This window comes from Centroberyx affinis, unplaced genomic scaffold (genome assembly GCF_046629955.1).
Source record: "Centroberyx affinis isolate AG114_WGS23_722 - 3 ecotype Tasmania unplaced genomic scaffold, CSIRO-AGI_Caff_v1 ptg002072l_1, whole genome shotgun sequence".
Lineage (NCBI taxonomy): Eukaryota > Metazoa > Chordata > Actinopteri > Beryciformes > Berycidae > Centroberyx > Centroberyx affinis.
The window spans coordinates 37,360-64,432 of record NW_027280402.1 but is presented as its reverse complement, the minus strand read 5'-3'; the positions used below and the strand labels follow the sequence as shown (position 1 = coordinate 64,432).

Genomic DNA, 27,073 nt, shown 5'->3' with positions numbered 1-27,073 from the left:
TCTATTATTCTATGAATACATTTTGCTAAATGATATGATAAATCAAAAGGCATTGGAATTCAGACTGTCAAATGTTGAATTATTCTGTCAGACCACATGCAATTTTGAAAAATTAGCTGTAGGGTATCTTGGCTACAGGCTGGGCTACATTTAAAGCCTTGGAAAAAGTTAACAAAGCTGGAATGTTTTTTTTATTTAAATATATTTTTTCCCCCAAATGTGTAAATAATGGTGCCAGTCCAACAGAAGCTTGCTTGTGCTAAATGCATACAAAGATGTGGGATGATAGGCAATAGCCCCCTAATGGTACAAGACTCATTTCACAGGACATTAAATTACACAAGACAGGAAAAAAAAAAAAACAATCTAACCCCTACTGACTTCTCTCTGATTGTCTAAGTAAGCTGGTACATATTTTGGGTATTCTATGCGGCAAACCCCACCCATCTGGTGCTCTGTGTTTGTTAAAACGAACACTAAACACTATTTGGAAATATGTTTTGACCCAGATGTGGTAGGATCCCTGCTGTCAGTCAGCTAGCTTCAGCATCAGTTCTTTGTTTGTAAATTCTCACTGGGTATATCATCAGTCAGTAAGAGGGATTGACCCAGTATAGTCTCATTAAAGCACCGTACAGTCAATACTGTTAACTCCACTCTGCCTCTCTACAAATGTCCCAAGTGAGAGGTAAAGCAGCATCCTTGATTTTCACCTGTGAGATGAACAGGCATGAATAAATGCATTGTTCTGCTCCAGCTCGACCAGTCCAGCCACTGGCCCTCAAAGACACAAACAGATGCTCATTCGCTCTGAGGGAGCATGTATGGAGAGAGGGAGAGGGACTGGTGGAAGCAGGAGAGAGAGAGAGAGAGAGAGAGAGAGAGAAAGAGATGGGGAAAGAGGAGAAAGATGGAGAATAAGAGTAGAGAGAGATAGAGAGTAGAGGGGTGAGCAGGAAAGAGAGCTAGAGACAGAGAGTGCAAGAGGGATGGGGGGCAGAGAGAGAGAGAAAGAGAGAGGGGCATGGAGGCAAGAGAGAGCAAGAGGGAGAGTGAGAGACATGGGAGCGAGGGAGAGAGAGAGGATAGGAAGGAAAAGAGACACAATGGAGAAGGGAGAGAGAGGAGAGGGGGAGAGCCAAAGAGAGAGAATGAGGGTATAAAGAGACAGAGAGAGAGAAATACAGAGGGGGGGGGGGGGGGGGGGGGGAGACAAAGAGCGAGCGAGACGGAGAAAGAAAGAGAGAGCAGGAGCAGCTCACCAGCCTTGGCAGAGAGGTCCCAGTTAGGGCCCGATGCCCCAGGCAAGCACCGGGAGCCTGCTACTCCAAACGTCACACTCCGCGCGCTGCTCAGCTCCGAGATGGCTTCACAATTTTCCTGACAGGACATGACATTTCACTTGGGCTGGCAGCGGAGAAAACTATGTGACAGCCGCCTGCTGACACACACCTGGGGGACACCCCTGAGTCCAACAGACGGGCCCGCGCCTGCTCCCACAAAACTGGGAAAAGTTTGCAAATATGATCTGATGTAAAAGAGCAGAAAGCAGCTGGAGGTAAACTGTCTTAACTTTAAGAGAGGTGTATTGTAAACAACCACAGCCGCCGCAACAGTAGCAGAGGCAGGCAGACGAATGGCGGAACAAAGTCAAAGTTAGCCCTTTGTGTCTGTTCAGATGTAGAATTCTGCTACATCCCTGTCCCTCTGCCTCCTTTGGCAGCGTCGGTCTCCCAGCGCATCAGGCTTCAAAGCGTCTCGGCAAGAGGTGTGTTTGTGCATCGCTGCCATTCAACGTTGCTTCCTTCAGTGAAAAATCCTTGACAGACCCGCCGTTGCCTCAGTGCATTCTGGGATAGACTTTATTGCCTTAAGTCGTCCACCCCCGTAGACAGACTTAGTGTGGGCACCGCGTTTTCTGTCTGGTAAACAACCGCCTTGGAAAGACAGATGTCATGCCAAAGAACCAAAATGGTTTGCGTCTCAAAACAGACGCAGCATAATAAAGAAAACAGAATGGGAGGCAGAGCAAACAATCATAACTGTTGAAAAGCCATCAAAACTCCGACTTAATTTGCTTCAAAAACCAAAGACATCCTCTTAAATTAGGTGTGACTGGGTGGCTTTGTGTATGTGTATGTTAGCGCTGGGAAATAATTAAAAATCATCGTTTATCATCTTTCAACAGAATTATATCGTGACAATGGGAATATTATTTGAAACTTTTTAACATAGTTTATATTACCAAGCAGTTTAATGCGATGAACATAAATTTGATTAACATAATTTAGCATATGTTAGCGTATACCGTTATATATCGATATTGAAATATTTTTTTAGGATTATCATGATATTTTGTCCAATCCTAGTGTATGTATGTGTACATGTGTGCATAAATATATGTTCACATGTAGGCGTATGTACATGTATGTGTCTGTGTGTATATGTGTGTGTGCATACATGTGCATATGCGTGTGGGTGTGTGTGTGCACTCCGGTCAGAAAAACAGTTGACACATATTGGCCTGCATTTAGTTATCCCAGCGGGGGGGAGGGGAGGCATGGAACCATATTGTGGTGTTGACAGGAGGTGGTTTACCCAGTGTGAGGGTCTGCTGGCTCAGATGGGCTTTCAGATGGGAGCAGAAGTCGCTGGCTCCGCGGTGTGGAATCGCAGCCGCTGCCTTGACAGGGCATCATGCTGTGCACAGACTTATACTTACCCCATGCTGCTGCTTTGGCTTGGCTAAAGGCCTCACCTGGTCTAAAGCTCAAAATGTTATTGTTTATTATACTATGACCTGGGGCTGGAGGGGTGTTGATTGATTTCGGATTGCTTTGGATATGCACACAACTGCAAAGATATGCAAGCCTGCTTTATGCCAGGCCTAACAAAAACATTGACAACACTGATCAATAAACCATTCTCTCTTGGTCAGTATTACTTAATTATCCGGGATATGCACGGAATCAAACGCAAAGACAAGCAAGTGCTTCGTGAAATGACAAATTGTTTGGTGCTTTTGCTGTTTTGCCCTCCTCTTCTACCCCACCCCTTCTTGCTTTTTGCTTGTTCTTTGACTTTGCCAACTTTTCCTCCCTCCCTCTCTCTCTCTCTCTCTCTCTCCATCTCTCTCTCTCTCCCGTGCACACTCTCTCTCTTGCTGTCAAAGTTGTGTTTACTTTGCTTATGTTCTCTCTTTGCTCCCACTACGGCCTGAACCCGCATCACTTGCTGGGTTTCTCTGTAGTTCCTCCTGGCGGCTGCAGCTTTGTTCCTCCCTCCTCCTCGCCTTTCTGGTCAGGTACCGGTACAGCTTTTCTACTAGTCTCTCTCTCTCTCTCTCTCTCTCTCTCTTTCTCTCTCTCGCACTCTCGGTGTACGCCTACATCTCTAGGTTTCCAGAGCTCCTTGTATTTCCTTTCTCAAATAAGATCGCTCTGTTCGTGTGTGTGTGTATGCGCATCCGTGTTTGTATGATTGTGTGCATGTGTGTAGGTGTGTGTGTGTGTGTGTGTGCATGAGCATGAGGCTGTACATGTATGCCTTTCAACCAGCATACCTACCCAGCTGTATCATCTGTATTTTCACAGATAAGGTAAACAAACCCGCCGTATGCGCACCTGTGTTCGCATGTGATATGAGCCCTGACCTGCTTACATTTGTAGGAATAACCTTGTATGACCAGATAAGTGTTGATACAAGGCGGGAACTGAGCTGAACATACAGTTTTAATGAGATCAACACGCGAGAATGATAACCCATGACATCCCTTCCCATGTTTGGTGTACATCTGTTTGGCACCGCTGGGCGGCCATATGCATTTCTCCACTCTCACCAGTGATGCTGTTTTGTTCCCTCGGCTCTGTCTCTTTGTTTGTGTTGTTAACGCTCAGTGTGACCCAAGGCCATGACTCAAGGCTCTTTGTCACCTTATCATCTTTACAGAATAGCCATTTTACTTTGGAATAACTGTATAACAACTAATAACTGTGAGAAATACATTCTGTACCATCTTAACCCTTGTCCAAACTAAAAAAACAAACAAGCTTCAAATCAAAACCTCAAAGAAATATGAGAAAATAAAGGTCTATAAACAGAGTTGAGGTGACTTTGCCCTCCACTTCATCCGTGGTAATCAGACAAGATCCCTCTGTCTCCCAGTCTTCTCTCCCAGGGTGGTGGGTATCGCGGTGGCACGCTATGACTTCAGCTCCAGAGACACACGGGAGCTCTCTCTGCTGGAGGGAGACACAGTCAAGATCTACACCAAGATGGCCAATGGATGGTGGAGGGGAGAGGTCAACGGCAGGGTAAGTCTGCCCTAGGATACTCTCACCATGGCAACATCCCATACGCTTATTGTACATGGTGATTTAAGTGATTCTGATTCTAATTCTTTGCAGGAAACATATTCCTTAATTATATATTTCAACTTTACATTTGTGTTTTTTTGTCTGTCAGCTTAGTCTGAATGATGTACAGTGATAGCCACTGTAGAAGTTCCCATTCACACATTTATCTTACAGCTATACAGCATTAGTATTGATTAGACAGTTCTTTCTTGAATACTGTACAATACAATCAAGTTACTGTATTGTAACACAATATTCTAGTGCCTCTTAAACTACCAAACCATTTCTTGTTATGCCTGAGAGCTAAAAGAGAGAAAAACTTAAAAAAAATCCTCTTGGGCATGGAGCCAGAAGCAGTATTAGTTCAACAAGCATGCAGTAAAAAGGGGGAGTTCAACAATGGCAGGCAGCACCTGTATTAATGGCATACCTTTATACATGGGGTATCTAAAGACCTGAATTGTCCACAGCGAGTCTACAAAAGATTAGGACCACCTCCCATAGTCCTTTTCTTTGCTATCTGAATGCTTAAAAATCCTTATTTAATTTGTATTTTACCCTTCATCAACATCTCCCCTTCGTGATTAATGTGGATTTAAAGGCAATGATATATAGAGCATTTTGGGGGGCAATGCTGATGGGCAGTAGGGTCCAACGAAGTGCCCCAGAGTTACAGTACATAGCAGCATCTGGTTGCCTGGTTGTGATCATGTGACTTTGTTGGAGCGAGGGTTAGATAATTTTGTGTCCTGCCCTGTGTCACTTATGTCCTGTCCTTTGCCACCTGTCCTGTCCTGTGTGTCCTGTGATCCCTGTGTCTTGTCCTGTGCTGTTTGTGACCTGTCCTTTGCCCCCTGTCTCCTGATCTTTACCACAATTATGTCCTACGCTGTGTTACCTGTTCTTGCTCTATGCCAGTGGTTCCCAACTCCGGTCCTCGAGACCTAGAATGCTGATGGTTTTCTATTCTACCAGGTGGTTTATTGCATTCACTCGGTGTCCCAGGTTTAAATCAGTCCCAATTAGACGGCTAGAATGAAAACCAGCAGATTCTGGGTCCTGAGGATAGAAGTTGGGAGTTGGGCACTGTCCTATGCTGTGCTGTTGTGTCCTATAGTTACACAAGACGGGACACAAAATGATCTGATTACACAGCAGGACAGGACACAAAGTGGTCTAACCTCTACTGCTTTGTTGTGTGCTGCTGGGAACTTTGCCATTCCAAAATTAGCCGGTGTATCACCACTTAAATAGGTGAAATCAATACTTTTTTTTTTCCTGGTTTCACCTAATACTGTCTAATAATATGTGCAATCAGTGCAGCTGACTGAATTGTATTCTGCTCTGCTGGTTCACAGGTGGGCTGGTTCCCCTCTACCTATGTGGAAGAGGAGGACTGAGCTTGTTGTATGAACCTCCACATTCAAAGCGGACCGTCTCCAGTGAGCACCGTGTCACTCTGCCACTCTCTGTGCCCTGCAATTCACACCACTTTGATAAAACCCAGAGACCTCGCAGTCAGGAGGAAGCGGCGGCGCCCTCAACCCCTCTGCTGCCCTCTGACAGACTCTCACACAGAGCAGATGTCAAATCACAGATTCCAGGAGCGTCACTCCATATCTTGCCTCTCTGCGGCCCTGTCTGCCCCTGCAGACCACTGGGGAGTGCATGAGCTGCGCCCAGATAACCCCGCTTCCGCCTGGATTTCTGCTCGGGCCCAGACATCCCCACTCCCCCCCACTGGTGTCTCAGCCAGGCCCGGCCCGACGGGTACATGAATATTTCAAGAGCATCTATTCTGTTTGCCCAGCCATCCCCAGCGCCAAGGAGGAGAAGTTCAGTTGCAAAGTGGTTTCTCTGCCCCACCCCTCCTGACCTGAACACTGACCTTAAACCAAAGGAGCCCCGCTCACCTTGTCTTATTATTGATGACTCCATTGGCTGGCATGAGAGTTGCCTTCCCGCCTACATGTTGCGACACCCAACTGGAACACAGATCCTGCTGGCGGGGCACACCCCAGGCACATCACGAAATTGAAATACAAGAGCTATTGTTGGAACACTATAGGCTACATTATGTTACAGTATGTCTGTCAGTGGCTGTTCACAGGCTTTTGTGTTGACTTTCTGTCTAATAGACTCTTTTGATATTTGTCATTTCAAAACAACATTCTGATATCCAATGCTGAGGAGTGTTCTGACACCCTTTTAGGCAAGGCTGGAAAGTTTGTGGCACCACGGTGCGAAGGATTGATGTGGCATTCATCTTTGATGTGTATGCAGTGTTAATGAATATGAATAACTCTCTTTGGTGAATCATCAAAAGAAGGAGGGAGGAACACACACTTGGATAATGCTTCCAGGTGTTTTTCTGTTTAATGGCACTGAAAAAAAAAGGTGCCCAGTTTGGCTTCAGACGTGAAGTCATGAAAGAGAAAATAAATGCATAAAAGGAATCATCCAGATAAATAAAAGTGTGTGTTTGTGTGTGTGTGTGTGTGTGGGTGTGTGGGTGTGTGTGCGTGCGCGTACGTGGAGGAGTGGTTAATTTGGGTTTATTCTTCCACTGTGTGCTCCCTCATTTTTTGATCATTCACTGTGGAAACCAGAGAGCCCTTTTACATTCCATGGATTTTGTGTTTACCTCAACTCTTTTTGGTTTCAGAATGAATGATTCAAGGGTGATGTAATAGCTGTTCACTGTAGTGCAAGGTAGCACAAGGGCGTTAAGCGATGCTATTTCCCCTTCAAACGCGAACACCCCACTGACCATGTGTGTGACATCAATGTTTAAAGGAATACTCTTTTTGAATTTTCTTTTTGAATTTTCATAGTCTACTTTTTCTCACCACAGACAGCTGTCACATTGCAGGAATAGAGGCTTTGCAGCTGCACAACTCGCAACCATGTCTGACACCATCATGGAGGTGCAATGGAGAATTGGCTGTGCATAAATAATGGCTACATACAACAACCAGGCTGTAAATAGAGAGACATCTGGAAAAGGTTGTTGTGGTATGGATATAGGTAGTGTAGGTTAAGGTAGGAATATTTATTTCTAAATTTGGGTTACTGTGACACAGGACACAGCTTGTCTTTAGCCCTTGCCCCTCTGGTCCTAGTCTACTGCAAAGCACTACGAATTGTAGTTTGAGAACATTCAGCTCAGTTAACCTGAACAAACAGCTGGTTTTGGCATTGTTAGCTAGCTAAATTGCCAGCAGGCTAATTTAACAAAACAGCCAATATTAATGGTAACATGCATCTACCAGCCACTACACTAGCTTCTACTAGATAGGTTAGCTAGTGTGCAAATCAGATGTGTTTAGAACAAGATGGTGATCGTTAGCTAGCAGGAGATTCCAAATTTTCATGTCCATCTCCTGGTGTTCTTCCCTGGTGTCATATTAATTGCTCCCATATTTTGATCAACTTTAAAAATCTGATCATTTAGAAACAAAACAAAAATCTAGACCTATAGGCTACCATCACTGCTGTTTTTGAATGTTCAACAAAATATGTTCCACCAAAAATGTAGTCTCTGTGGTTGCGTTATCAGTTCAGCATAGAGCCAAACGTATGTATACCACAAAAAAGAAATGGAAAGTTTGAAGAAAAAGAAATATGCATATAGCTTTAACTTTCAGTCATTTTGATAGGATGAACTGACCTTTCTCCTTTAAGTTTTAGAAGAAAGGGTTTGCCTTCTGCAAAGTTTGTCGAGTTGATTTCTGTGTGGAGCATGGGGGTTGAAAGGAAATGATGTCTGTCACCACAAACAAACAGATAAGCAGTAAGAAGGTGATGGCACTGCATTAGACACAGCCCAGCAAAATGGCAGATCTGTACAAAAACATTTTGAATTATTATTTTATACATAAAAAGTCACGAGAGTGCAGGAAATGAGTTCTCTGAATCTTAAAAGTTTCTTGGGGAGAACCCCTACACACCCACTTTGGTTTTGAAAATCTCCCTATTTCTTGACTCTCGAGGTTGGCAAGTGTGAGCTGACATTATCTAAACACAAAATCTATCAGATGTATCAGTGATGAAAAACGGCACAGAAATCAACCATGTCTATTCACTTCTGTTGAGACGGCCAAGTTGTATGTTTAGAAACGCAATCAGCCGTTCACAGCCACTGCTGCCCAAGAGCTGAGGATCAACACTATGGCTGCCAGAGGATGTGTTGTGTCAACTGAAAGCCCTCTATTGTGGGAATTCATTGCTCACTGAAACCAAGGAGCAAAACTAGCCTCAGGCTGCACTAGCTGGGTCCATTGGTTTCAGTGAGGAATGCTAAAATTGCTAATAAGCCACGAAAGGAAAGCTAAAGGACAAACATATAAATCTTTTTTTAAAAATGTGACAAGTGCCTGCGGAAGAATAATAGCCAACTAAAATTGAAGAGTTTCGTTCCAAAATGAGATATCCACCATTTGATTAAAGTAAAGCACAATGTGAAACCAAATGGCACTTAAATTAAATCCTTGGTTGGCAAAATGACACTTTTACAGTGTGGATCCTTTATAATTAAGAAATTTTGAAAGTTGAACTTCAGGTACTTCATTACTTCCCAGTAGTTTAATTTATATATTTTTGAAATGGATATAGTCTTTTGGAACACAAACTCTTCAATTAAAAAAATCAAGCCAGTCTATCCCCTTAAGCCATACACACGGATACCTCTATGTACCTTTAGGTATGTGTTTCCAATCTTGAAACTGAGTCACATTGAGTCACATTTCTCCTCATCAACTATTTGCAAATTCTGCTATCTGTAGCCTACATTAATGTCATTTGAGCAAGAGAAGGGACAGATATGATCAAAGCAATGTAAGTTAGCCCTTTGGACTGTTAGTATGCAGCTCGATTTTACCCAATTATGTCTAACCATGTCGTTTATACTGGTTCTGGGTATATTTTCCTGCAGAGATTGTCTTCTTAACTTATCCTCTACAATACACATTCATGTTATCTGCGATCTGTTTTGCAGCTCATGTGTTTTTTCTACTGTTTTATACACTTTCATTAAATTATTTGCCATTTGTACTTCATGGATTCCGCAACATCAGATTCAACAGGAACGTATTGTTGAATACAAGATTGCATTTAAACACAAGGGCCTTGAAATATCAGTATTCTTGTAGTGTAAACGCTCCCTCAGGCTTACTTTTCCCCCACTGCTCCGGAGCCTCTCTAATGGCCAAACTCAGCAGAGGGAGGGCTCTGCTGCGCTAACAGTAACCCTCCCGTCACGAGGAAGCAGAAAGAATGGTTCCCCTAATACTCTTCCTCTCCTTAATCTGCCTGTTCCTTTCTTAGCCAAAGAGATGAAAGGCGACGACAGTGAAGTTGGACAGCAGCCAGAGAGAGAGAGAGAGAGAGAGAGAGAGAGAGGGAGAGAGACAGAGAGAGAGAGAGAGAGAGAGAGAGAGAGAGCATAAGGGTGAACAAGGTTGCATGAAGTAGATAAAGTGCAGGGAGAAAGAGAGGATGGTGTGTGTTTGTGTGTGCGTGTCTGAGAGAGAGAGAGAGAGAGAGAGAGAAAAGGCAGAGAGACAGAGAGAGAGAAGGAAACCATGCATCATCTTCATCTGTCTGAATGATCTCCTTAACCCCTGGTCTTTGCCAGTCAGCCCCTCTGGATCTCTATATGGGGGTTAAACACGGATTTAGCAAAAGCTGAAGCTGGCCTCAAATACGGTGAGCTCTCAGTTCCTCTCAAAAGGGCTCGACTCTCCGAAAGACTTTATCTGTGAGATTTATATTCAACTGCTGACTTGTGACCATCAAGCCCCCTTACAAAATGGTGAAACTACAGCTTTTGCGTTTTTCTGTATTTAGACATGCTACATGAAAAGCTGCCTTGCTGGAGAAGACGAGACGAATATAGCAAAAACATAAACCCACTGAAACAGACCGCTGCTGTACTACAGTTTTGGTCACAGTGACACGGTGCCATAAAATCAGTATTTGCCCCTACAAAAGGTCGACTTGACCAAAAGCTCGGCCAATAAATGAAACTCCCATTGATCAGACTGTGCAGAAGTCCCTTCTTATTTAACTATGCAGCTAAGGTTTCACTCTAGTGCCTTCACTTTTTCTACAAAAAGTAAAAATGCAAAAAGTAAATGCAATAGTGAAGTAATTTTTCTGTGTAATGACACTGCAGAATTATTGCCAGAAATGCAATTAGACACTAACGTCCAGGGATTGAAACGGGTTCATCTGGAGAAAGAAGGAATGAGGAAGAGGAGGAGGTAAGGAGACGGCCACCCTCCTCTCGGCTCGCCTGCATGGTGTTGCTAAGACTCCGTGAGGACTCTATCAGTGCTATCCAGCAATTAAGATCTCACAGATCAAAGCAGTCTAAATGAGCTAATCCTCAGAGAACCGCTGCACTCTCCTCCTCCGTCTATCTCTCTCTTTTCCTTCTCTATCCCTCCCTCACCCCAGCTACTTCCTCTTGACTCATGCCTCCACGCGCTGACTGTGCTTTGATGCCTTAACAGCGGTTGGTCTTCTAAATGTAGAATTGTGAATAAATGTGCATTAATGGGGAACACTTTCATATCCTTAACGGCAATTTGCACAGGCCGAGGTGCACGATTTCAAAGGTCTTAAAACATAATTGGTCATCATGAATCTATAAGCCACTCAATCTGATGCCCACACGCAGCACAGCCGAGCGTATGGGTGCTCGCATACACTTATTATGACCATATCAGCACAAAGGCAGTTTGTACAATGTGTAATAAGAAGCAATATTAATACATCTAGGTCCACATCAAAACTTATCGCGCAACAAGCCCCTTCTGAGTGTGGCGAGTCAGAACCGGCGCTGGCATGAAACCGAGTGACAGCTTTGAGGTCAATAGTTGTTCAAAGGAGCGTGACGCTGCTAGCTGCTTAGCAGGTCGGCCATTATCATAGAAAAGCAGAGCATCTGCCTGTGACTCCCGGGGACAGGTTTAACGAGGTGGCGCTGCTCGTCATGGGGGCCGCTTTGGCAGGGCCTCCGTCTCTCCCTCACCCTCCCTCTCCTTCTTTCTCTCTCTCTCTCTCTCGCTCTCTCTCTCTCTCTTGCTCTCTCTCTTTCTTTCTTTCTCTCTCCATCCGTTCCTCCAGGCCTGCCAAACAGGGATGTTCATGTTTACTGCTGTGTCTGTCCATCAGGGGACCATTGTTTCATGGCTTGCTTTTGTGATGAAGGCTTCTGTCTTCTCTCCCCTTTATTTCTCTCCACTGTAACTTAAATCTCTTTGTTTTTGTGTGCCTGTTTTCTGTCTCTAAACGTGCTCTCGCTTTGTCTCTGTCCGTCTGTCTCTCTAACTATCTGTCTGTGTGTCTGTTTCTTCCTTTATTTATCTAACTGCGTCTTTGTTCCACCTCTTCGTACTAGGATTTCATGGCATCCATCTGTGCCTCCCTGCCTCAACACATGTGACAACAATCCTTCTTGGATTAACCTGTGCCATAATCAGCATGGATTTGTAACAAACCTAGGCCAAATACTAATTGCAAATGTTTGTTTCCTGCTTGAAGTACCAGATTGGGAGGGTTTACCACATTGGGACAATTCAGATAGTGTCAGGTAAGTTGTCAAAGACAGAATATGATACTAACTTAACATAAGTACAACCATGACAGCTGTGGAGAGAGGCAAAGAGTTCCCAAGAAAATAAGTGAAGACCAACCACTTCGACTGCAAAAAAGAAACTATTCATTCAAGCTAACAGTTGCAAAATGTGTTCATATTTTGTACAGCCATATTCACCATTTCAAGACCTTAGTATGCATTTTTATCTATGCAACTTGTAGCTTTTCCTTTGTGCATTAGAGGTGGTCCCCCTTCCCTTGTCCTTTTACTGAATACAAATGCTAATTACGAATTACCTGAATTTGAAACTAAACCGAGTTGCATTTCTGTAAATACATTTCTGTGATTGCGTAACTTTTCAGACACTCATTGTTTGGTTCTATGGGGCAAACCCAACCCATCTGGCACCTATGTAGGTTAAAAGTGTTTGTAAATACTCTTTGGCCCAGGTTTGATTTTTAACATAATGCAGAGCAACAAACGGCACTACAAGTGAGCAGTGTGCGTTGGAATGGGTGGCAATTTTTCACGCATCCTATGTTGTTTTTGTTCATCTATTCAGCATTGTTTGTGTGATATGAAGCCCAGGGACCACCAGCCCTGCCCCCCTCCCCCCCCTCCTCCTCCAAGCACATGTTAAAAATGAGGATAAACGGTTTTCTTCCAAGCTCCAGGAACACCGGCACAGACTGTGAATGGTATCTTTTATTTATGGACGCCGTCGGTGTGATACATAAATAATTTCTTCAACAGGGTGTCGGGGGTTTGCAGTGCCAATCCCAGCCGGGGCTGATTTGCAATTTAGGTGTGGCACTGAAGGCCAGAAGTGCTGGATTTGGCATTGAGAAAAATAGACAAGAGCTGTGATCGTGTGCGACACTGAATAGGAAGGGAAGGGATTACCATCTGTAGCCGAAGAGCCGATTGCTGCCCTAGATTGTATTGAAATGAAGGGACATCAGATTGGTTTCGGGACGTGACAGGAAGGCAGATTTTTTTTTTATAGCTGCCTTTTAGCACCAGAACCTAGACTGTCCACTCAAGGAGTGTCAAGCTGTAACTGATTCATATTCCCATGTTTTATTTCTGTTGAGAGAAACGGTGCTCTTTTTTACAAGTACAGCAGACATGTTTTCGACTGTTAATTCTGATAGCAATAGCATAGATTATTTTAGAAATCCTTTTACAGTTTCACAGATGATATTGCACTCCATCACATGTAATAATCAAAAAGGTTTGCAGTATGAGTCTTCAGCAAGATAAGGATGTTTCAAAAGATCAAAAGTTGGCCTGCAACTTATAATCTCGACAGCAATGTCTTTCACATCTTCCTTGAACCTATATACTGTTAGAAACCTTGCTTTCCGATCAGGCGGTTCCAAGAACTCGGAGAGAGCCGTGGAAAGAAAGGTATTTCCATTATGTTCCAGCAGAGGCAGCTTAACTTCCCCTTTGTTCTGTCTATTGATTCTAGTGTACTCTCGCCCTGCGCGCCAAGCCAGCGAGCCACCCACCAGCTGTCCTTGCGATGTCAGGCATGTGAATGGGAGTTTGATAAAGCCACAGATGGCATGCTGGTCCCTCCCCTCCATAAGTGCCATTCCTGATGTGTTGCCACCGAAACGGAGTCGATACGATTTCCACTGCCGGAGGTGCAAGATTGATTAGGACGGAGAGAACAGAAATTCCTATAGATGTTGACCAGTGTGGGTGTGTGTGCAAGTGCTGTGTGTGTATGTGTGTGTGTGTGTGTGTGTGTGTGTATGTGTATGTGTATTTGTGCCTGCATGTGTATATGCGTTAAAACCATGTGAGTTGCACTTCATGTACTTGTTCGTGTATATGTGTGGGTGTGTGTGTGTGTGTGTGTGTGTGGTATATTCATATGTGCTTCCTGGTAACCTCTTTTGCTGCTTCTTGTACACTTAAATAGATATTCTCTGTACAAAAGCATCACCTTTACCATTATTTCTACTTCAATCGTTTTCAATTTTTATTCCAGAATTTCATACTGTACATAGGGCTTGATAGCTGCGCTCTGCTTCTATTAATAAAGGTGGGTGCATTGTTACAGAGGGTGAAATAACCTGCCCAGTATGTATTGATTTGTCCCAGTGGAACATCTTAATCACATATCCACACCTTTGTAATTTTAGCTGTATCTCACAAGGGAAGAAATCAAAAACAGAATGTGAGGCCCCAGTAATCAGCTGTTGTACATGAGGCTAAAATGCACAGTAAGACACAGAAGGAATTTAAATGCTGCTTACTGTAATTCAGCTTCATATGGTGGAAAATACCTCACAAACTACAGTTACTGTTGAGAGAGCTGACTATTGCACAAAGATGTAGACAGAGACTGCTATTCCAAAATGTAATACATGCATTTTGGAGAAAAAAAACAATCATTCAGTATTCAAAATCTCCAAAACAATTAATTCGGTAAAAGTGTCATCATTTTAAGTACATCATTTGTTTTAATTTTGTGCTTGCAATTATTTTGCAAGAGTAGGTGTCACTTTTTTTCAAACGGTGGATATCTTTTGGAACGAAACTTTCCGAACAACACGAACAAACAAACTGACAAATAAATAAATAAAGTAACTTCCATTGTCAGGCAGCAGGCAGCGATCGCTCTATCAGAATAGTGCTGCTAAAAGGAAGAGAAGGTGTTTGTGGAGAATGTAACGCTCCATATGGAACCAGGCCTTGTAGTTTTATTTCCTTTGTTACGGTGACAGTGGAGCCAGCAGCTCCAGCTTGCTCAGTAACGGGTCAAGGACAACTTATTGTTTCAAACGCTGAGCTCAACCTGTGAAAAACAAGACGACCTGCAACCTCTAGCTTAGATGTATAGCTGTAAATCTGTGCATACATTATAAATGTTACTGAAATTCACGATTCAGATAGCTGCTGTACTTTTTATAACCCTTGATTTAGAAAACAGCCGGGGGAAGAAATATGAACCAGGCTTTGCGTCCCCATTTTTAGCCTAAACACCATTAATATTCAGACGGTTCGGAGGAAATGTGAAGCTGGGGATTCTATAGCGAAGCTCATCATAGATTCACTGCAATAGTATTATTTACAATGTTGAATGACAGAAAAGTTTAGTCTTCTGTCCCCGAGCAACATTATTTTGTTTTGAGTGCTCATGTTGGGCTTCAGAGAGTGTCATTGGTGAGCTGAATATGGATATTGTATTGCTAATAAGCTGAGTGTTCCAGTCTTGTTGCTGAGCCTCTTCTTTCCCAGATACTGAATACCCCTCGTCTTATGTTATGTAACTTTCTGTTGGTGCCACCAGTGCTGACAGTGGCAGAACACAAGGACTGCTCGTGTCTAAAAATGTCCGCCTAATACCCTCTCCCGAGTCTTACAAGTGAAAGGAGGAAGGACAAGGCATCGCTGTGACTTGGAACAGTGGGAAACATAACTAGCGAACAAAAATCCCCAGGTCTTTTTTTTTTTTTTGCACTGAAGTGTAGCCATTCAAAATATAACACCGCCTCTTGCGCGACTCCACAATTGCACCCAAAGGTCATTATCATACAATGTTCTGCTGCAGACATATGTCAGCTCAGATGTCAGCATTTTCCCAACCATTTAAGATGGTTTTAAAATACATGAATCCATATCCATGCATATGCTCAATAAAAATGTGCATGCTGAGGCTGCCACCTTTACTTCCCCCGTCACTAAATCTGGAGCGGGGAGAGAGAAAGTTACATTACATATTCCTATGCCTGTACCCCCAAGTAAGCAGGCTATGCAGAGGAATTATGGTGCTCATTTTCCTTCTGTGGCTGAGGATGTCGATGTCGGCAATGTCTTTGCACCTGCTCTTGAGGCAGAGAGTGATGATCCCCATGCTGTTGTTCATCAACCTTTAGGGCATAATCTGTATTTTAAGTGTATGAGACTTAGGTGTAACCTTAAAACTTTTTTTGCTCTAATGGCCAAATACAGCCAAAAGCCAGGAACCGGTCTCATAAAACACCAATTTTATTGCACTAACATGTCATAAACGTAATTGTCTTCCACACACACATTGGCCCTTAAACACTCCTCTAAAACTTCTCTTCCTGGAAGTGTCACCACAAACAGTCTCAAGTGTGCCACTCCACATTCTGCAGAGCCAGTTTAGGAGATGAAACCTTGAGCAAAACTATTAAATCATGGAAGGCGATACAACTGTGATGCTGAATAGACATGGTATTCTCATTTGGAAAGGTGAGAACATGGTTATGGATCAACATTATTCGCATCCTTCGCTATGCTTGAAAATGGCAATTCACCAAGGTTTCACTGGTGGTGCTAATTCATTTTCTAATTGGTGTCAATTGACTGTCTGACACATAATCGCTTCCTGCTTCCCTCTAACAGGACACAGATCTGTGCTGAGCATGAGCTTTTGTTATTCTTATTAAAAATAATGTGTTGCTTCATAAATAACATCCATTCCTCTTCTGTTAACTGACAGTCTATTTACTTCCCTGTTTTGGACGAATCTCAAATTAGGTCTCAAAAGTTGGTCTCAGCAAAAGACATGAGTCTCTGTCAAAAAAGGCATTCTCTGTTCTTTTCATGGACAGTGTCATTTAATGAGAGGCACTTACAGTAGACTCTAACACAATTAGGTGTTTCACTTCAACCTCAGGAGGAAAATTAATCTCTCAAATGAAATTGGTCCCGGCGCTCAATATGTCACCCAGTGGGAAGCGACTTCATTTCTATTCATTGACCCTCGATGAATTAAAGCTCATTTCCGGAACACGGCGCTTCATGGAGGCTCCCACAGCAGGACACAGGCTTTCAACTGTACCAGCTCAGCAAACCCGCCCCTCTTCCCATTTGATTCAAGGATTAGATCCGATTATGGATTCGAGCTGGACAACCTCTGCAACAGCCGTGCAATCTCCTTTTCCGTGTCTGTTGTTAAATTTACATAAAGCTGATGGGATTTCGACTTGAGATTCCCCAGAGTCTCCCAAGTTTTATGGTCACAAGAAGGATGGGATACAATACATCGGAAAAACAACCTTAGCCATCTATCCAGGAAGGTGTCTGTTGACTAATGTATTGTTACCAGCAACTGTTACTTTAATGAACAGGCCAAGGATTGTCCTTGATAGCTTTCAAAAAAAACATTCAATTCTTGTCATTGGGTTATACCCAGGGCAGGAAACAACCTTTATTGTCTACAAGCCACTATGGCTGGAAAATTCAAAAATCCCACCAGATATTTCAATTAATTTCAATATTTTACCAGCCAGCTATAATTTTACCATAGAGTAGGACCTGCAAAAAATGTTTGGTTACAGTACCTGCCAAAGAAATTGGTAAAGTACAGTAAATTACCAGCCACAGCCAAAATGTAATAGCGTTTGGCTGGGGTTAATTTCCCACCCTGGTTGTACCTATCTATAAACAATACATTGTTTCACTGAATACACAGAGTCTTGTTTGAAATGTCATGTTTCTCCTTAATAAAATTACTACTGTTCAACAACAAGACAAAGACATGTTTTTTTTTCCCTTTGGTGGAACTGTATTGTATTTAAGTGTGTATGTAAACATATTCTTTGACAGCAGCTCTCAAATGAAGAGAACCATGTGCCACAAAAGCGGAGAAATAATAAAACCAAGGTCCTTATGTATTGATAGTCCACGTCTAGGACAGGTCGGCAGCAATAGAAAACAAGTAATACATCTTTTTTGTTTTGCGTAGTCATGAAAATATCTGTTTTGTACAAAAATTAAATACAGTTACAGTATGTTACATCTTTTTTTTTCCATACAGGTGAGCTCAAGCATGACTACAAAGCCTCCAAACAGAAATACTAGAAAGGTACTTGTCAAGGGGCTCGATATTAACACGTGTGCAGCATTTGGCAAAACAATAGACACCCTTCAGCAAACTAAAATCACCAGAGTCACCAAAGCACAGGGAGGAGAAAGTGAGGGAAAGGGAAGAGTGAAGGAAAGGCAGAAAGGGGGGATAAGGAGGGGGAACAAGGTAACGAGTAAGGAAGGAGGCAGTGAGGCGAGATGTTTTAAGATGTCCCCGTCCACATTTTTTTTTTTTTTTTTTTTAATAATGCCAGATGATATTCAGAAATCATGTGTTTTAGTTTTGTACAGTTTGCTCTCAGAATGTGGGTAGCTCTATCTGGGCGGAGTCTCCAGTCTGCCTTCAATGAACATCAAGTATTTGCCATTGTCATAATCATAAAGCGAGGGCTCCAACTGTTTCCAGTGTGAGATTATAAGACAGCAGTGAATTCACAAGGCTAGGATTTAGCCTCACTCATAAATCCATCTATTTCCTTCAGGATACCATAACTGTGCACACCATATTGCACTTATAATGCTGTCTGTCCCCCATAAGTGTGGCCTTGGATATACAAAAGAGTCGCTTATATTGTATGCTGAGCGCATTGTCCACATGTCCCTTGTCCCGCATGTCTTTAAGGTTGAGAATTCATTCTCAACATGTGTGGTCTTCGGGTTTTGGCGGACTGTCTGTGAGGATGGGCGGCTGGTTAGGTCTCTCAGCAGAGGGAAACAATCAATAGAGGGAGCACTAGGAGCGGGAGAACATGTTGGGGGCCGACGGGGGGATGATGGAGAGAGCCCTGTCCAGACAATTGGTCATCACACTCCCCGGGGCCCTGGCACCGAGCTCTCTCGCACAGGACGCCCGTGAAGCCCGGGGAACAATGGCACCGCTGATGGTGGTGGCACGTGCCGCCGTTCTGACAGCGCAGCATCGCGTTGTCGCACACTCGAGCTGCAAAGATCAAGCAAAAAGGGCGGGAGGGGAGACAGGAAGGGGTGATTAATAGATCAGGCAGTGATAGGGAGGCAGAGAACATCAACAGGCAGGTTCACGGGGCACAAGCTGCCTCTTCTTGTCCTGTCTGCATCGCTCTATATCCTAAAAACACAGCTGACACATCGGCAAGGGTGAAGCCAAGGACTTTTGTGGAGGAGCGTGGCGAGAAAGAGGAGACAGATAAGGAGGGCACGTACTGTATGAACACTGGAATGCAGCCCACAGCCTTTGAAAAACCTTTGCATGGGTGTGTGAATGATTGTTTATGACAGTGACCACAGTAAGACGTTCCACGGATATTTTTAGGAGCACCGCAGGGACCTCGGAGCAAATAATCCTGCTGAAACAAAAGAGCAAATAAACCATGGCAGTGATGAGGTGAAATTAATAATGAGTGAATCGGGGGATGCCAGAGTATTGTTGGACTGACGCAGCCCCTCTGTAGAATAGCAGAACTGAATTTTTACCTTCCTATGGCACAATGGCACTCAAAGAATAGAAACAGGAGAGGATGTGCATCCGCATCCTCTGTTTATTAACCTCCTACCTGGCTCCCCCACACCACTACTGCCTTTGATATGCAAATAGGCTTTAGCAGGTTATTTTCTTCTCTGCAGTTAACCTTACAGAAAACAATGTAAGACTGTTTGAATGAAAGGATGTGATATACAGGGCTGCACTGTTGCAATGCCGACTGCCCATTGCTTTGTTTTGATACAGACTGATTAGGACTACATAAGCTAATATTCACATTTCCCGACAAAAACTCACGACTCAATTATCCTAGGAAGCCTCTCTGCTTGCAGAGGTGAAATCCAGGAAGAGGTAATATTTGCCAAGAGATTTCAGTATAATTGGATATCCCTTCCTGCATAAATAGTAATCAAATTTTTGGTTCTCTGTAATGTGGCTCATGCGTCAGAATAAACTCAACAAATAATCATTGCCTGTGCCAAAACTGATTAAAAAGGCATTGGCATTGCATTTAACTTGATAATACCCCCATCCCACAACTCACGCACACACACACACACACACACGCACACACGCATACACACACACACACACGCACACCACACCTCTACTGTAATGTCGTTTAAAGGAAAAATCTACTCCCTTATATTGTTATGTATCATCAGTCTGTAATGTTCAGTGCAATCCAGGAGTTATTTTGTGATGAAGTGTTATAATTAACTTTTTTGGTAAACCCACTTTCCCTCAACCTGCCTCGCCTACGTCTTCTACAGTCAGTGTATTCCTACATTTCCCAGAATGCCTTTCAACAACCCCAAGAGAAGGGGCGTGAACTGTTATAACTGTTTTACATGTAGCAATAGCATAATAAGAGCAAGAGAGCAAGAGATTTTCCAGTCAGTCACGCTCCTTACTCAAAATGCAACATATCTTGTGGCCGCATTGCATTCTGGTCTATTGAGTCTACTGTCAGTGGAGAAATTGGTCTCTCTGCCTCTTCTACGATGGATTTCTCCCTGTGTGATTGTTGAACATCGGTGCACAATGGTGAGTCTAGAAAGAAGCCGTTTCTCTTTGATTCTGAGTAGCTGACATCAAAATCTGACATTTACTGCTGATGTTTTATATGCAGTATAGTTGAAAATGTTCTGCCATCAAACTCTATTGTAGCTGCGCTGGAAATATGACATCAGGTCCTCTACGTTTGGCCATTTATACACAGGAATAAGAAAAAGACACCAGCAAACTATAAGAAAACAGACCCAGATATGCAAGGAGTTTTCCTTTAAGACTATCCTGTTCAAAGATGTGCATATTCCACCAGTCCTGCTAAATTTTCCATCGGTCTAATTCTGGCTCTTGTGCAAAACTTCTCAACAGATTGACTGAATCTCCATTGTCTAATCTACAAGTTAACTTTGTTGCCTGTGGCTGGAGGATTATCTGTGTGCTCAGTGTCCTCCAGAAGACCCCCAGGGCCACTGTCTTTCTGGAAGCATCTGTAGCCCAATTAAAGTGCTTTATACGCAAGCTCAAGCCCTTGGTGTCTTTGAGCCACAGGCCCTGCTGTTTTGACTTTTTAATATTGCAGTGTCAAATGAAGCCAATTGTTCTGTGTCACTGGCAAAAGATCTTACATGGAGCCTCACATGGAGATTGGGTATGTGTGAAATAGTGTAAGGTAGCAGTTGGTCCTTCAAATCCTTCAAGAAAGCATGAATGTATTTCCATATTGCTTAAATAGATAAATAGATAGATACAGTATATATGTATTTAAGCAATATGTATGGCCATATTGCTTAAATAGGTATGCTTATATATATGTGACATACATGCATATCAACCATGCATCTATGATATGATATACTGTATATGACCTATGCATATCTAAATATATCCTATAGATCATATATATCATATGATAGATTTATTTTTACCTTTAGTCATTTTTAACTTAAGTCACGGAATGGTCAAATTTCCAGCCATGACTGAAAGTGTACATGGAAACAGCAAAAATATTTAATAATACAGTGAACATTAATAATGTATATATGTATATCTACTTTTGAAACAGGCTAAAGTGCATGTATGTATATGATATACAGTACACACACACACACACACACATATAGATAGATAGATAGATAGATAGATAGATAGATAGATAGATAGATAGATAGATAGATAGAACCATAATATCATTCTTTCTTGAAGGATTTTCTACAGTACAATGTTACACGCAGTGGAGATCTGACATGTTGCGATGACAAAGCTGACCTGCTGACATCACCAGCATTCGGACCTGAGCTGGCAGCAAGTGAGAACGCTGCAATTCAACTGCTGGCTGAGGACCAGCACACTCTCTCAGAGACATATGTGCACCTCACACCTCTGTCAGATGTGTGACATTTTAGCGGGGTAACTGTTCTGACAGATCCATTCTTGGGCCATGGTGTTGCAGAAAATTCAAAACAGCACAGTTGTGGCAGATAGGAAGGACACAGAATTGGATTAAATTTCATATTGCTATTTGGGTGATTGAAATGCCTGTGATCCAAGTGAAATGCCATATTGTCTTGTCTTGTCTTGTCTTGTCTTATCACACCACACCTTACCTTACCTAAAATAGACTGCCAATTGTATAATTATATCAATTAATGCACATTTTCTACCACAATAATGAGAACAAATAATGGTAAACATACAATCCCTTCTGTTGTGGCTTTTGAGAGAAGATCTGGCAGTCTGTTTATGTCCTAAACATGCCCATGCAGTTCTCTAATCCTCTCGTCTCTGTGAACTGATGTCCTCAGATACTCTGTGACTGTAATTTCTGAGATATGGCATCTCACAGCATGATATCAGGATGAAAGTTACAAATCAATGTCCTGGACTGTAGTCCCCGTCACTCCACTTTTGTGGAAGATCTCGATCTTATGTGGTAGAACTAAAATGTATTGGATAGCCAACTCCTTAAATATAACAATTCATATCAACTGATCTGATATTACAGGAATCAGTGAGTTTTGTTACAGTCATGGTACCACTATGGAATGTGAAGCCTGTAAAGGGGGTTATTAGAGGGGGAGAGAGGGAGAGAGAGAGAGAGAGAGAGAGAGAGAGAGAGAGAGAGAGAGAGAGAGAGAGAGAGAGAGAGACCCATCAAGATCAATGATCTTTTTTGCAAGGCGGACCCTGTACCACCAATTAATTACACACAGGAAACCATTAAAAAAATCATCATAATTAATAAATAATAATTTAATATATTTAAAAGGCCTTAATTACTATGGATTCACCAGTGCAATTAACTATAACTGGAGACAGTTTTCAGATACAGGATCTGCTAATTATATGCTGTGAGACAGAATAGTGTTGCTTCAATTACATTTGATCAATATCTTTTGCCATGATGTCAGGGTGAGCTGAAACCCAAGTTCAGCCATGCCTCCTGTTATCACATTAGCATGAAGGCTTCCCCATTAGTCACGACTACAGGCTCATAAGTTCAATACAAACTGTCAGCTGCATAGTTGCACTTGACAGCAGCAGTGATAGTTCTGCATCCAGAGGTGGGAAGAAGCCTGAAATATTTTACTCAAGTCGAAAAGCTGTCACTTTAGTTAATGCTCATCAAGTCAGAAGAGGAGTACTTACCTAGAAAATAACATAAAGTTAAATAGTAGTTCACTAAAAAATAGTCACTTTGAGTCAATAAGATTTGTGCATATTCCTAAATGCTTGCTTCAAAAAAGAATGGATAATTAATTCTGATGGTTTTGGGGATGGGAATACACAAAACAATAGTATCTAATATGAGAGATAAAGTCATGACTCTAACGGTATAAATTAAACTGACTCAACTAAGTAGAAGTAATTAAAATAATTACCCATTAGTCATTATTAATTACGACTACTTGGTAATCTGCAAGATTCAGGTTTTTCTATTTTTTATTTGGCAACATCTTTCCTGGCAAGCGATCACTTGCACTGCACTTCCCAGAGATCACCTGTCAATCAAACAGTGTCTCCAATACTGTGACGTGTTTTTAACTTGGATTTTCTGTTGATGGAGTTTGAGTTTCTGTAGGTGGCTACAGCTCTTTTCTTTGTCTGCACTTTGTCTGCTGTCACTGCTCATGCTAACTGCCCAGTTCTTCTTCTGTTTATTCCAAACAAACTGCTGTTTCTGCTGATGGAAACGCAAAACTCATCACCTCCTGTGCTCCAGTGGATTTTTCCCAGGAAAGAGCTACCAGACGTTTAGAACAGCTTTCATGAACTGGCCACAGGTTGAATCTAGTGCTGAAAAGATTAGTCGATTAATCGATTAGTCGATTGACAGAAAATTAATCGATTAGAATTTTGATAATTGATTAATGGTTTTAGTCATTTAGCAAGTAAAAACACCAAAATTTGCTGGTTACAGCTTCACAAATGCTAAGATTTGCTGCTTTTCTTCGTTTCATATCATTATAAAATGAATACTTTGGAGTTTTTGAGGCTGCCGAATCAATTTTAGAAGAAGCAATTTTAAGAATCACTTTGGGCTGTGGTAACTTGTGATGGACATTTGTTATTATTTTTGACTTTTATAGACTAAATCATTAATTGATGACTTAAAAAAAAAGGATAGATTAATCAATAATGGAAAAAATAATCGTTAGTTGCAGCCCTTGTTGAATCACTATTGTGTTATATCAATCTGATAGAGAGTAGTAAAACAAACATTTATGTATATGAAAATGCTGGGGTTTATTACTTTAAAACATAATTCAAGTCGAAGTAGAAATGCAGATTTTTAAAAATATTCACTGTTATTTTTGTAATTCGCTCAAGCACAGTAACTAGAATATTTGTAAGTGGTTACTTTCCACCTCTGACTGCAGCAAACATGGGAATATTTTCATAGGTGCGTCACGTTCTCAGCTCTGCAGGGAGAGAAAAGGGAAGGAGCCAGTGTAGATTCCCTCACACCCTCCCTTGATCCTGGAAATCCTAAAAGTCCGCTTTTAATTTCTCTCTTCTGGCTGTGAGAGCAGTGGTGCAGATGCGACTCAACACTCACTACACAGGATATCTGGGCCTGAGGATTAGCTGGAGATAGCTAGAGATCAATCTACATAAACCCCCCTGGAGCCTCTTCTCTCCTTCCCTCTCCTTCTCCCCTTCCCTTTTTTTTTTTTCTTTTCCTGTGAACATGGCAGAAAGGGTGCATCCCCAGAGAGCATTCTGGGTAATTAAAAAGAGGGCATGATCAAAGAGGCTAGCAGGCTGTTGAGGTGGTGATCATGAGGCATGTGGTCCATTCCCTACAGTATTCACACAACAAAGGTCTGCCTTGTAAGGGCCAGTGTGTGTTTGTGAGCATGAGGAATGAAAGTATACAGGGCATAGCTTTGAAAAATACCCAACTGCACCCTACTATTTACATATTGTACATGACACCTTTTTGTTTTTTCAAAATTGCCAATCAATAAGTGATGTATTTTTCTTTGTAGTGTTATTACCATGCTGAAGTTTGAAGTTACAAAGCCTATAAAGCCTACCTTGGTTACGATTTGCAACACCAAGAGATGAAGCATTTGCTCGATCTGTGTAAAAACGGGAAAAATCATAAATTACATTGGGTTGTCATATAGATCATGCTGTGATGGATTTAATGCACAGGGACAGCATGCATAGATTCTCTTGTTTGTCCCAATAATCTTAATGCCATCTGGGCCGATTTGCTTTAGAAAATGTGTAATCTGCCATGTGTGTCTGAAGTACTAAATGAGCTCATGTACAGGACGCTGCATGCAGCACGGATGAGCGTATTTTTCACAAGACAAAGGCAGAGAAATGTACATTTTGCTCATTGCTTTTGCTATCAAGTGTGAGGAGTCACCTTCAGGCATCAACATGCATAGGGTATATCATCTGTCTAAGATGCATGGTGGGCACCATGTCTTCACAAAAAATGGTTTTCTTTTCTCTGGCTTAGGGCAAATATCTCTCTGTGTCAACTATTCTGGTGTGGAAGGGAGAAATCAGTCACAATAGTGCTTGTGCCAACAGATACACTGGCTCAACAATGTAAAACGCCTATTCATCATGCACTGCAAAAAATGTCCATTTTAACAAGTCATTTAGTCTTGCATTCAGTCTTAAAAAATTTTTTTTTTCTTAAAACAATGCCAATGGGATGATATAATTCCACTTGTTTCTGATGCAGTTTCACTTAATTCAGGTGTTTTCTAGAAGATAGAAACAAGATAGATAGTGCAAGATAAATAGAAACAAGATAGATAGATACAAAAATTTAATTTCAGTTCAGCTGATTTGTATTCAAAACAAGTAAAATTATCTCACCACGTAATTTTTTCCACTTGCCTTCATAAAATGAAGACATTAAGACTCAATTCTAGATTAAATGCCTCATTCAGATGGATGTTTTGTGCAGTGTGGAAAACATATCGATGAACAATAATGGTAATGCACAGTGGTATTTTTCACACCAAGATCAATATCATCAATCAAATGAGTGTATGCCATTACCAAAAGAGAAAAAAAATGACTCAAGTGGATTAGCCAGCATGCCAATTTGAAAAGCGTGATGAACTTACGCACTGGTCCATGACTACTGGGAATACCTGTGAAGAGAGCACACAGACAACACAGCATTAAAGCAGGGACTTGAGTTCATCTTTACCCTTGAACATTTGTCATGAAACTGCACAAAACACATTTTTTTTGCTTGCCTTGAATAATTCAAAGCCAACCAACACTTATCCAATAAGTCTCCAGCATGTCCACTGATTAGCAGCAGTCGTGGCTCCGTTGACCACGGCATGGCCCGACACCCGCCTTCCTCTGATGATAATGACAGGTTTGGGACTGACAAAATGTCAACAGAATCAAAGCTCAAGCTACTGTAATTTTCTTCTCATCAGTGTTTTCATCCCAGCTTTAGGCTTTCAATGACAATGGTTTCATGTTTGGAATAAACGCTGTGTGTGAATTTTTTTCCTTATCTGTTTATGCTTCTCTCAGTAAGTAGATAATGGTCATTTGCGGTAACATCTTAGGACTACTACTATTAGAATCTACTTAGAGTGCCAGGTGGGTGGGGTTTACCACATTATGAAGGTTTATTTTACAAAGTGTCAGGTGACTTGTCAATCAAATAAAAAAAACAAGAAAAAAAGATTTCCCTGTGATTGTCTAAAATATCTAGCACTCGTGCTATTGGCCAAATCTCACCCGTCTGGCACCTGAATAAACCAAAAGAAACCATGGACCCAGACGACATCTGAGAACTGGAACTGACTCAGTGATGCAGCCTTTGTCTGAAATTAATACAATGATTATATATACTGTAATATCTGGCTGTGTATCCACCTCTCCCCTTGTGTGAGGTTATTGTCATCAGTCGATGGTTCCTGCCCTACAATTAGTCCAATTTCGGATCCTTTTCACAATCTCCACTGTGTTGTCTTTGGGCAAATGAGAGATCATCCGTCCGTGATTATATTTCATTAGGGGTTTCACTCTGTTTGCTCCCTATTCATCACTTGATCACCAGTTTGGGGCAGTCACAACAACTGCTGGCAAGTGCGCACTACTGCTGCAGCTAAGGGAAAAACACAGTGTTTAAGCCCTCTGTAAGGGGCATTTGCCAGAAAGGAACCTGTAATTCCTAAACCAATAGTTTTGCTGCCTGAGAAATGGAGGGCAAACTATATTGCCCTTTCAAGCCTGAACACATTCTACAGTCCTATCAAACTCTCAGCCCCAACCCCTTCTTAACCTGGAAACCTG

At 42.1% G+C, this 27,073-nt stretch overlaps 1 protein-coding gene and 1 pseudogene across 1 annotated transcript in view; one reads left to right on the top strand and one right to left on the bottom strand.

The window, feature by feature from the left end:
* vav3b (vav 3 guanine nucleotide exchange factor b) overlaps positions 1 to 9,395 on the top strand; it is a 44,558-nt gene extending 35,163 nt beyond the window's left edge. The window contains exons 26-27 of the mRNA XM_071531383.1: positions 4,165 to 4,313; positions 5,714 to 9,395. Coding sequence (XP_071387484.1) covers positions 4,165 to 4,313; positions 5,714 to 5,755 — 191 coding nt within the window. The 3' untranslated portion in view covers positions 5,756 to 9,395. The remainder of the gene's footprint in view (positions 1 to 4,164; positions 4,314 to 5,713) is intronic.
* A 9,117-nt stretch (positions 9,396 to 18,512) lies between these two features.
* Positions 18,513 to 27,073, bottom strand: part of LOC139654288 (netrin-G1-like) — a 45,265-nt pseudogene continuing 36,704 nt past the window's right edge.